This window comes from Denticeps clupeoides, chromosome 15 (assembly GCF_900700375.1).
Source record: "Denticeps clupeoides chromosome 15, fDenClu1.1, whole genome shotgun sequence".
Taxonomy (NCBI): Eukaryota; Metazoa; Chordata; class Actinopteri; order Clupeiformes; family Denticipitidae; genus Denticeps; species Denticeps clupeoides.
In genome coordinates this window covers 3,654,513-3,666,427 of record NC_041721.1, presented here as the reverse complement: position 1 = coordinate 3,666,427, position 11,915 = coordinate 3,654,513, and the positions used below count along the sequence as shown (strand labels likewise).

The 11,915-nt window shown below is 42.6% G+C and overlaps 1 protein-coding gene across 2 annotated transcripts; it reads right to left on the bottom strand.

Annotated features, from left to right (window-relative positions):
• Nucleotides 1–537: 537 nt before the first annotated feature.
• Nucleotides 538–11,081, bottom strand: ttll12 (tubulin tyrosine ligase-like family, member 12). Of its 2 annotated transcripts, none has more exons than XM_028954766.1 (14): nt 10,910–11,081; nt 10,252–10,412; nt 9,692–9,890; nt 8,787–8,946; nt 8,253–8,386; nt 7,849–7,925; nt 7,198–7,314; nt 6,933–7,127; nt 5,636–5,747; nt 4,372–4,523; nt 4,212–4,293; nt 3,418–3,486; nt 1,949–2,087; nt 538–769 (listed from the first exon to the last, which is right to left on the bottom strand). In XM_028954766.1, the coding sequence occupies exons 1-14, from the start codon at nt 11,060–11,062 to the stop codon at nt 618–620; spliced, it is 1,902 nt and encodes a 633-aa protein (XP_028810599.1). In that variant the 5' UTR covers nt 11,063–11,081; the 3' UTR covers nt 538–617. The 2 variants fall into 2 exon arrangements, 1 of the variants encoding a protein (XP_028810599.1); XR_003742549.1 differs by having other exon boundaries at nt 642–769; nt 1,949–2,043.
• Nucleotides 11,082–11,915: the final 834 nt, after the last annotated feature.

Here is an 11,915-nt window from a genome sequence, read left to right as displayed (position 1 = left end):
TTTAACTGTTTCTCATTGTGACTCCTCAGACACTCGGTGATGGAAATAACTTCCATGACACACAGTACTCTGGATATGGGTGTCTGCCAAAAGCCTTAATGTAAATGTAGAAAGCAGGACTGTTCAACAAACTTGACCCATTGCACCACCTTGTGCTGCTAGGTCATAACAGACATTATGAAACAAAACACCAACATATTTTGAAGGCAAAATAATATATTTGGGGTCAGAATTACTGAAGGAAATTTTACACTGTGTAGAAGTACACATATATTTTTTTTATGTGTATATGGGCTTTATCCACAGTTGCAATTACAGTGGTGTTTGGGGAAACCGATGGAAATAAATTGTAATTGTATGTAAATTCATTTTTCTTCATTTTTTTAGTTGAGTGTCAGACTCAACTAAAAAAAAACAAACAATTGGGTTCTAAAACAGCTTATAGGGTGGTGTGTGCGAATTCAGAAGGAAATGTTCTGAATTATAAAAGTGTTGAAAAGAACAATGGTACACAACACACACACATAACCAGGCTGCTGAGTTGTTGTCAAACATTTATTTGAATTTCCATAGAATGCGATATAAATAGAAGAAACCATTTTTTTTTGGACTGGTGCTCAGAAAATCTGCTTGACCGGGCAGTCGGCCGCGGCGTCCAGGAACAGCGTCTGGAACATGTGGTTGTAAAAGTGTGGGTGGTACTTGCAGGCTCGCTCACAGTCTGGGCTGAAATTCACCTCCAGGATCTGAGGGGTCATTGTGCGCTCACCTGGGGACAGAGATTTCCCATCAGTGACTGCAGTCACCCTATGCTGGTGTACTGCTGCTAGAGATCCCAGAAGAGCCTTCCTGATGGATTAATAAAGTTCTACCTACCTACATGTATGGTATATTTTGAATCACATTGAATGTTTGTGGGCCTTTGCAGCAATCACAGAACTTGACATTCCAGCCGAGTTCAGTCTAGAACTTTATATGCCCTTTCAACGAGATCATACGCTCACATGCACACCTGCAGAACACTTCCTAGAGGTTGAAGGCCAACCAAGGTTTGGGAGGTATGGGAAGAAATGAGATAAGACTAGCAAGGCCCAGCCAAGGCCTAATAAATTATGGGGAGGGTTGGTGTGCCCAACACAATGCTTAAACTGCACAATGCTTAATGATAAGAACTTATCATTAAGCATTGTGTTACGATAATAGATGTGAGATTGTGAGACATTAACTGAACTTGCACACTTAAACTTTGGTCCACATACATTTTACTACGGGTCTAACTCTGTGTGTCACTACACATGTGTAGTGCGTGAAGGAACACAGAAAAACAAGATGTTTGTTGGAGACTTATATAACATTGTAAGCATTATGCATTTATACTTTGAACACTTCATTGTAAACTGAAATCATGGAAGTGTAATATGAATTGAAATGCCTACATGCAGACAGAAGAGACAGGGTCTGTCCTTGGCAAAATGCAACATGAATTCTTGGAGTGAGCGCGAATCATTTAAATCAGGCCTCTGATACATTATAACTAACCGCAGCTGCAGAAAACTTAGATAAAACAGACAATCAAATGCCTTATTAAGACAGGACACACACACACACACACACAAGACCTTTTTTGGTGTTCTTGGTGTTTCTTTATGACTTGACTAATGATAAGAGAAATTTATAAAAACGATGGCTCGGAGGGGTGGGGGGGGCAGATCTGTGGACTGGCTGACTGTTGTATCGTTGTGCATTAAACAACTTTGTCTACAATAGTTTACTGTTGCTTGAGTTTATTGATCAGATCTTCAGCAAAAAATCCTCCACAACACATACATACCTAATTCACCAGATTTAAACAACACACAAACACACAATTAAAACTTTATTAACTGTCTCAGAAACACTTGTGGTATCTAGTTGCCAAAAGTACAAACCCTACTAGACACATTCCTACCTCCGACCTGCGTGTCCCATTTCAGCATCAGGTCTATGGCGTAGATGGCCCGAGAGGAGGGGTAGTCACAGATCCCATACGGCACTGGGCGTGAACTAGCAGCAAGGAAAAGCTCGGTAAAAGCTTTAAACACACTCTCCTGCAGACACACACAACATCTACATCAGACAGTGTTCAACATGGACGATCAGGGAAAAATTTAATTCATAGTGACGCATTGTCAGAATGCACATGAGATTCCACTATTTCATTTCACATGTGCAGCAAACACATGGCAGTTTTGGAATGACGTAATCAATGCTTTTGGTCAGTAAGGGAACGTCCCAGGGAGGACACTCAGCTGGCACACACCCTTCAGAGCACGTATGGCAAGCGGGTGAGACCCTGGCGACCCCTATCAATACCAACATGACAAGCTGAAATAGCTGCCAAATAAACCTTTATAGTTGAAAATGAGCAACCTTGCTCCAGCAGGTCCTGCAGAAATGTTAGAATGCCCTCAATGGAATAGAGGGATGGATCCAGACCCTTCTCCTAACACCAGAGCTGAAAAAAGACCCCTGGTTGAGGAAGCCCTAGAACCAGTCTAGCCTCATGGCGATCTCTATCGTGGATGGAGAAGCCACAGGAGCATCAGCTGACATCATTGTGGAATTTCCTATGAACTCAGTGCTCCGCAGAAAAAACCCAAGAGAGGCTGTTTTCTGTCAAGCCTTTTTGGAGCGAAAACGCTTAACTCTAATGTCATTAAATCCAAAACCGTTAGAAGCAGCTTAAACTAATTTTGATAGGCGTGTCTTTATCAAGGTGAAGAGCGTAAGAACTGAAAGGAGATTGTGGCACAGGTGGTTTTATTGGGGGGCGCGGCCCCTCCCCCTGTTGTCCCATCTCCTGCCTATTGGTGTGATTGGAGGTGCCTTCAGCATGGGACGCAGAGGCATGGTTATCCCATACTTCGTGTTGTACCGAGTGAAAGGGAACAATGGCCGCATTACTGTTGTTCCTTACTGAAATGTTGCCAGATAATTTGACAAAAAGGCACATGAAACTGCCAAAACGTACTGTATGTTACTTAGTGTAACATACGTTAATGAGAAATCAGTTTCTTTTACTTATTCAAGTCAAGAATAGTGAACATTTAAATGTTGGCACAGGTGCAAGCACTGCTCCCCGGGTGATGGGTTAAATGCAGAGGACACATTTCATTGTGTGCACTGTGTGCTGTTTCACAATGACAATCACTTTTCCCTGAACTGATATGTGTAAAAGATTAACTAACCTGAATATACCTACTAACACTTACAAGACTTAATACAAATTAATGCATCTCTACACATTTTTATTATGAATGTACCTGGCAAGGTTCATGTTCATTTTGTTAAATTGTACATAATATTTCACATCAACACAAATTTTGCAACTCTACTGCTCTTTTCCTTGTGTCGCATGCTTCAAAAGGGCCCATTTACCTCCACCTGTTTCCATGGAAACTGTGGGTACTGCTTCTCAAACTGAGGGATGAACTCATCATAGTGGACCTGTAAGGACGACAATCAAAACATAATAATAATAATAATAATTAGTGTCATTAAAAATAGAATAATTTTAATTGAGAATCCCATTGGGGGTGAACCTAGGGTAATACAAATTAGGAGTGGTTGTTCAAATGTTTGAAAGAAAATATTAAATTTAAAAGATAACATTAAAAGTAGTTTAAATGCATTTCTTGGTTTATGACTTGGTTTATGTGTGTGTGTGTGTGTGTGTGTGTGTGTGTGTGAGAGAGAGAGAGAGAGAGCGACCCTGTAATGAGATGGGTAAGGGGTGTGCAAGTTTATGGTGGTCGTAAAAGAACAACACCTGTGTGTGCGCTGGCGAAGAATACATTCTCTGCATGGTGGCAGGGTACGTTCAGAGGTTGCGAGAAAGGGGTAGACGGCATCGGCAACAGCCATAGTTGTAAACAGGTGTTAATAAATCTGTTTTTTAAATGAGCCTAAGTGTTTTACATTATGTCTGTAATGCAACACAAAACTTCAGAGAAAGGTTGTGAGAGAGAAAGGTCTGGAATGCGCGGGGGTGTCCAGGGGGAAACAGGGAAGAGGGAAAGAAGACATAAATCACACGCCTTTTCCTTATATCGATAAGACATCAATCATTTTTTGACAAAGTATATTATACCACTACTCTTGATTATTCTGAATTGGAATCAGGTGTGTGTGTGTGTGTGTGTGTGTGTTTGTGTGTGTGTGTGTGACCTCACCTGTTTAAGCTGCACCCCTTCGGCATAGTTCATTACAGTGAAATGCTTCTGGTAATCATCAAAATGCTCAAGGGAAAACGGCCTGAGGACACACACAGATCACTATCTCTGCTCCATTATACATGTGAATGAAGCTGAAGCTGCGTGCTGATTGGCAGACCTGTTGGCAAAGCGGAGCCAGAACACGTCGTAGACGAAGAGCCGCAGCGGGCGGACCGAGCGCAGCAGGACCATGTAGCGGATATCAAACTTCACCATCCCGACCTCCTCCCGGGCAAACAGCACGGGATCCTCCAGATACTTACACACTACCTAACACACACACACACACACACACACACACACACACACACATCATAATCAGAGGATGTTCTACTTCAATCAAGTTCTACAGAAGAATAGGCTCAGTATTCTTGCAAAGCATTGATGTCATGGCTGCTCACTAAGGGTGTCAGGTTAAAAGCAGAGTACACATTTCGTCTTCTGGTTCATAGGCAAGTGTGTTACCCACTAGGCTACTACCACCCTAGGCTACTATCATTTAAATCCATGCTGGCCATCCCAAAATTACTAATTTTGCATAGCATTAAAATTTTTTTATACATACATAAAAACATATACATACATATACATGAATTAATTAATTAATTAGTGAAAATTTTATTTTAATATTTTTGAGTCAAACTTCTCATTTCGCTAATATATGCGTGTTGTGCAAAATGCCGAGGAACAAAGACATGACCATCCTTATAGTTAATTTACTTCAACAGTATTAATAATAATAATAAGAATAATAATAAGTAAAGTGAAGTGATTGTTACATGTGATACACAGCAGCACAGCACACGGTGCACACAGTGAAATTTGCCCTCTGCATTTAATCCATCACCCTGAGTGAGCAGTGGGCGGCCATGACAGGCGCCCGGGGAGCAGCGTGTGGGGACGGTGCTTTGCTCAGTGGCACCTCAGTGGCACCTTGGCGGATCGGGATTCGAACAGACAACCTTCTGATAACGGGGCCGCTGCCTTAACCGCTAGGCCACCACTGACAGTGTTAATTAAAACTTTACTCCCCTCTCCAAACTCGTAAAAATTCAGAGTGATGTTTCAAACGCTTTGCTAAATTTGTCGTGAAGCTCTTCTTGAAAACGTGCTGGTTTTCCCTATTCCAGAGAGTGCTCTTGCCTTTTACATTTTGCAGCAAGCTTTTTTAAAGTGTGTGTCGTGTAAACAGTCGGCCCACCGGATAGCTGTGGGAGAGGATGCCCGCGATCCGGCAGATGCAAAACTGGAATCTAAGTATGCATAGCAGTGCTAACTGAAATAGAAATCGATACTGAATTTTACTACGGATTATTATCTGAGAAATTATTTTTTTGACATTAACAGGAGGCAGTTATAGTTGAGTGTGTGTGTGGGCTTACCTTTGGCGAACTCTCCCTCTGCCGTATGATGCAGTTCAGGTTGTTGGTGATGTGTGTGTCCAGACCTCGCGCCAGGTTCCAGGGTTTACAGATCCAGTGGTTATCCTCACCTCTTAAAAAAAAACACAGTCGGAGAGTGAAGAAGCTCTGATTTTAACTTGTTGCTGAGTAAATAAATACTCAAATTAATAGAATTATTTCATGGTGATCCCTAATACAACATTTATGGAACTAGGGAGAGACCAAGAGACCATTTTCATGAGCCCCGTGAGACGAGACAATTAAGAGAAAATTAAGAGATAAGCATGACTTACAATATATCACATAAACACTTGTTGATTCTGATAGTCATTGTGAAACACTAAAGCACAGCACACGGTGACACAACAAAATGTGTCCTCAGTCAACCTTGAAAGGTGCCCGGGGAGCAGTGTGTGGGGACTCAGTGGCACCTTGCCAGTTTGGGAATTGAACCCGAACCCTTACGAGTCCCATTCCTTACCCACTGCCACCTATGCGTGTTACACTTAAATGAAACTAAATGAAACTACAGTCTACAGTGGTAAATTTCTGTGATTATGATTGATCAATAGCAGGACCCCCGACAACGAACCTGGAGCTCAGAGAAGCAGGAGAGAAAAAAGAAGAGTAGAACCCATTTCCATTTACACTTACAGCGTTTGTTAGACAGCCTTACACACCTAAATCCACACTTATCAGGGTTAGGTGTTTTTTTCTCACACTGGTTGTAAGTGGGGTCTGAACCTGGGATCCTCTGATCCTTTGTTGTCTTCGGGTTCATAGGCAAGTGTCTAACCCACCAGGTTACTTCCACCGTCAGACCCCCAAAGGAAGTCTGAGCACCTCCTTTATACTAGACATTTGGCCCCCTGAAAAAGTTGTCCTTTGATGTTTTTGTTTTGTCCAGAGAGAACCCCTGATACAGGCATGTAGACCATTCATTGGTCATCCAACCCCCCCACAAGACCCATTTGTTTCGACACTTTAGACCATTTGTTGCCCTTTTTGGCAACATTGTGATCATCCTTGTATGAGAAGGGGAGGTCACAGCTCGGTGATAAAGTGGGGGGTCCAAATCAACACATGATAAAAGTCATGGACCAGGAATCTCCCACCTTACCCAGGTAATTATTATCATTTTAATGATTCATTTCAAAGGATCCATTTGCAAGGCATTTTTTATTTAAATAAATGATAAAAAAATATATCCAAAAGGAAACAGTGTGGGACAATCTCAAAGCTGACCATCATGCCGGTTCTCCATGTGGAGACTCACCTCTCTGCGTTCTGTAGAAAGTGTGCGATGAACTGTGGAAGTTCCAACTGGAGGTTGAAGGTTTTGGGGATCCATGGCGCCCCCTGGCCACCTCGTGCTCGGCGAGCTATCGCAGCCAGACAGTCCTTCGTCGTGACAGCAGTTTCGCAAGGGAACTGGTTGATCAGGACAAATGGCCTTTCTTCACTCAGCTTCCTGTGGCCAGTGGGAAGGGGTCACGATGACAGTGGCCAAACGTGACAGAATGCTGAGTGACGTTACGTACCGGTAGTCTCGGAAGTGTGAGAAGAGCCAGAGGATGTCTGCCTCTCCTTCATCCTCGGTCAGCTCGAAACGAGGGTGTTTCAGATTCTCCCTCACCTGTTTTATTTCTGTATAAACCCTGTACACGCACACACACAAAATCACAATCAGCTTTAGATTCTGAGATTTGGCAGTAACAATATGACTTCACCCTCTGTCTGTGTGTGTGTGTGTGTGTGTGTGTGTGTGTGTGTTTGCACCCCCTCCTCACACTGCATCCAGGTTTGAAAGAACAAGTTTTTTTTTTTAATGCATGATCCCATGACACTCTGCTTGCAGACTGGCCCTTGTTTTAAAGTGTTAATTTTTAAAATACTGTTATTTTATTTACTGTATGATATACATATAAAATTATAAAAATACAGTGGTTTTGTAGTGAGAAATTGGAAACCACACTGCCACATAGGAATCATTTCTCACTTCATCCAGTTCTACTCGCCTCGGCAGCTACACACTTTCTGGCTGAAAGAAGGAGACACTTGTTTTGAGTCCAAGGTTCCTGAGGGAGCTCCATCATCCCACATAAATGGAGAGCTAAGAAAGATTCTACTCCCTTTTCATGAAAGTGGTGGGAGTTCGGCCTGAAACCAGTTTTAACCAGAGGGCAACTCACTTCAACACTTTCCCATCAGGCACAGTGTGTGGCTCGATCTGTTGTGGAAGAGTCTCTCTGTTCTCCTGCATGATGGTCTGGAGATACAAAAAAAATAAAATAATCATTTTCATCTGACCTGTTAACAAAGTAGAATTTTACATTTCTCTATATACTCATGCTTTGTATACTGTTTTAGACAAGAACAATACAATAGCCTTCTAGTTATAGTTTTATATATGTGTGTGTATTTCTATATTTTAAATATGGATGTTAAATCTAGACTAATATATATGTGTGCATTTATTCGATCATGGTTCCTTTATTTAGTCATACTAAACATCAAACTGGAACCAGAGGTAGAATATGCAAGGGGTGGAACTGCAGAACTCAACACCTGACGGACCTGAGCAGACAGAACTCACTTCAAAGTACAGGTCCGGGACCTCCGAGACGGCGACACCAAACGCCAAAAGGTCAGCTGGTCTCCATGGCAACAGCCTGCACTGTCTGAGGAGGGGGTCGCTCTCCCCATAGGCAAAGTCCCGCGTCACCTCATCTGAGAACAGAGAACCAAACAGGGAGAACAATGACTTGTTCATCAATGATTACATACAGACCCCCCCATTCACTCACACACACACACACACACACACACACACACACACACAACTGACCCGACCTCACTGGCCAGTCTTGACCTCTACTACTACCCCAAATATGGAACAGAAATAATCGGCCCATTTACTTAGAACAGAACAATGCAGGGCCTTATAAATGGGTGCTAGTAGCCTAGAGGGAAACACACTTGACTATGAACCAGAAGACCCAGTTTCAAACCCCACTTACTACCATTGTGTCCCTGAGTAAAACACTTTACCCTGAGTGTCTCCAGGGCGGGACTGTCCCTGTAACTACTGATTGTAAGTTGTTCGTCTGCATTGCAGTGCTGATGCTACCTCCATTCTCCAGGTCCTGCAGGGGCCAGAGCACTGAGTACGCCATCTGCTGGGGGGTGTAGAACAGTGGCGCCATGCAGCAGGTCGGCTGGTCCGAGTGTTGAACCTGGGAACCGAACTCATCCATGATGTACCAGAGCGGAACCTTCTCCTCAGCTGACTGTGCACAGGAACGAGTCAAATTAGGAGCATGTCTATACCCAGACCTGTGTGTGTTTGAGGTCCAGAATCTAAGTCCAAATTGCACCAATATTTTACAGATAAATGAATAAAACAAATGGAATATGACCTAGTGATGAGGGTTTCATACAGGTTTACCCATGACCATTTAACGTCAGTTTTACCAGTTCAGAGCTTATATTGGTATCTCTAGTTAAAGAGAGAGAGACGGGGTTTGTCGAGATATCGTGGCGACTGTAGAAGATTCTGCAAATCTGATTTCTGCTTTGCCATTTACAAGCAAGCCACACCTATGAAGAGCGGCCCTAGCGTAGTAGCGTCAAACTGAGATTTCACAAATTCTTTAATGGTTGTAACATGCATTATGACGTTAGCGTGAAAACCCCACAAATGCACCCCAATGCAGTTTTTCTTTGTTAATAAATCTGCAAAAATGTCTACAACTGTCAATATATATGACTTCACCTTTGGGGTCGGGTAAAGGTCAATAGGTCACCATCTATCAAAACAAAAGTAACAAACCCTAAAATATTTTGAAAATTATTGACTAATATGACTAATTATTTGCAAGTCATATGAATGACCATATTGGAGCACTTGATTAGTACCATATTCATATCAGACAGTGTATCGGTCATTTACATAATCTTTGAAACCATATTTTAATACAGTACTTTAAAAAAAGAGGCCGCATAGTGTGGATCGACCAAAGCTTCTGCTCATACCCCCTGAGACAGATGGTAGGTCTGGGTGTATCTCCACATGTCCTCCAGCACCCGCTCCACGGCCGATGGCTCCGGAGCTTCTCCGTGGAACGGCAGACCCATCAGGCTGGACATCCTTCCCAGCAGCCCCGGGACCTGCTCCAGCTGCTGCCGCGCGTTCTCCGCCCGAAACGTCCAGGCGTGGTCCACCAGGAACACACTGCAGTGTTAGAACACAGAGGCACATTAACTAGTTCCTCAATAGACCCTCAATAACATGACAATTCAGTGCGTTTCGATATAATGTTTCTCAGCATTGGTAAAATATACCAAAATTAATACATACATATATATTTTACATATATATAATGTAAAAATGTCTTGTGCTAAATAAATCTGACCCATATCCTGGCCAATGTAATAAATTCAGCTTCAAATACTACATTATTAGCACAATAATAATGCTTATTATCATTGCTGTAATAGAATAGAATAATTAATAACACAACTAGGGTGAACAGGAGGATAAAAGAGATGTACATAACTGTCAGATGTACATAAGATGTTTGAGAGGACCTCACCTGGTTGGGTCAGATTTCTGGAGACCGCTCTCTCTGGTCACCACCACCTTGCTGCTCATCTCAACATTGATGTTCACCGTTTTCTTTTCTTCATCACCCTCCTCCTCCTCCTCCTGCACCTGCACCTGCAGGATTCCAAAAACCTCCCCAGCATCAAACACCTGTTAGAAGAAAGAACCAAAAACAAAAAAAAAAACAACTGTAAAATAACCTCAGTGGGGTTCAGGTCACCAGTGAGAACGAGTAACATCATTTTGTCAGGACTCTAGCTGTGTTCTGATTGGTCAGATCCCAAAAACAACTGAATAGTAAAGTCCGAGCTACAGAATAAGGGACAGTCCATAAACTCCCGGTAGATGTTCAAGATGCAAAATGTGAATTTACATACATATTAATACATCAATTAACATAGACAAATGAATATGCCTTGGACCTGGCTTGGAGCGACTTAGGGCCCTTCATGTGCCTTTTTACTAGAAGCCCTAAAGTGAAATGAAACGACAGTGGCGCTGTTATATCATTTATTGACCGCACAAGCACGGTTATAAGCAAAAAACTGCCTTAATTAAAAGGTATTTAACATTTTAACTTTAAGGTTTTCAAATTAAATTCCAACATCAACTTTCCCAGGGACGCGACCCCGGCCTTCCGCACCGACCTCATTGGCCAGTTTCAGGTGCAGACTCCGCCAGTAAAGCGCGGGGATCTTGGACGCCTGCAGCGCGGCCGTGTGCGCGCCGAGGAAGAGCCGGAAGGCCTCATCCTCCTCGCTGTCGCCGCTGTCGCGCCGTCCCCCGTCCGGCACCTTCATTTCCGCGCCGTCCCCTCTGCCGCACACGTGGACGCCGTGCGCATGTGCAGAGGTGAGGCGCGCGGTGCAGTGTGGGACAAGGCCTCAAACAGCGTGGGCGTGTCCGCCATGTTGGTGAGGGAGCACAGCGTTGTCATTAATATTGGAAATAAAGCTACTTATTCCTCTGGCAAATGGTACTTGCAAGTGGCCAACCCAGACATGGAATATTCTGGGTGTTACTGTGCAGTCCTTCAAGAACAGGAATAAGAAACATTAACATAAGTTAGTTATTCTTAACCAAATTATTCATAATGAAGTAATTTGTATTTTCAACAGAAGCAATAGAAGTCATAAAATTCCTAAATATCATATGTTATAGGCTTTTAAATTCCTGTAGATACATTCTGCCATTTTAAAGATGAAACGTCCAATTTCAGGTCAAAACATGACAAATAATAACATTAAAGCCACAGAAATATTGCCATTGTGGTGCTTAATGTCAAAGCAAAACCAGTGCAACATTTGTCTATATATAACAGCTCTCGCCTTAATGTTGCAATTGCTAAAATAAAGTGCGCGCTTTTACCTGTGACAAATGGTTCCGGTTCTCTGCAGCTCAATGTTTTTTACCAGCCCACGCAGCACATTATTCCGTCGTTATTAATCATTTTCAGTCACTTCGATTCATATACGCAGAAAAAAGTACTGCCTCAATATAATGGGCCCTTAGAGATAAGAACCAGAGGTCAGCATTGTGCTGACACTGTGCTGAAATGTTCACTGTTTTTGTGTTTAACTGCAAATCAAGTCTCTTTCACATTCAAATGAAACCCAGCGTGGAATGGAGTGGAATTTTTTAAATGATCAAGTT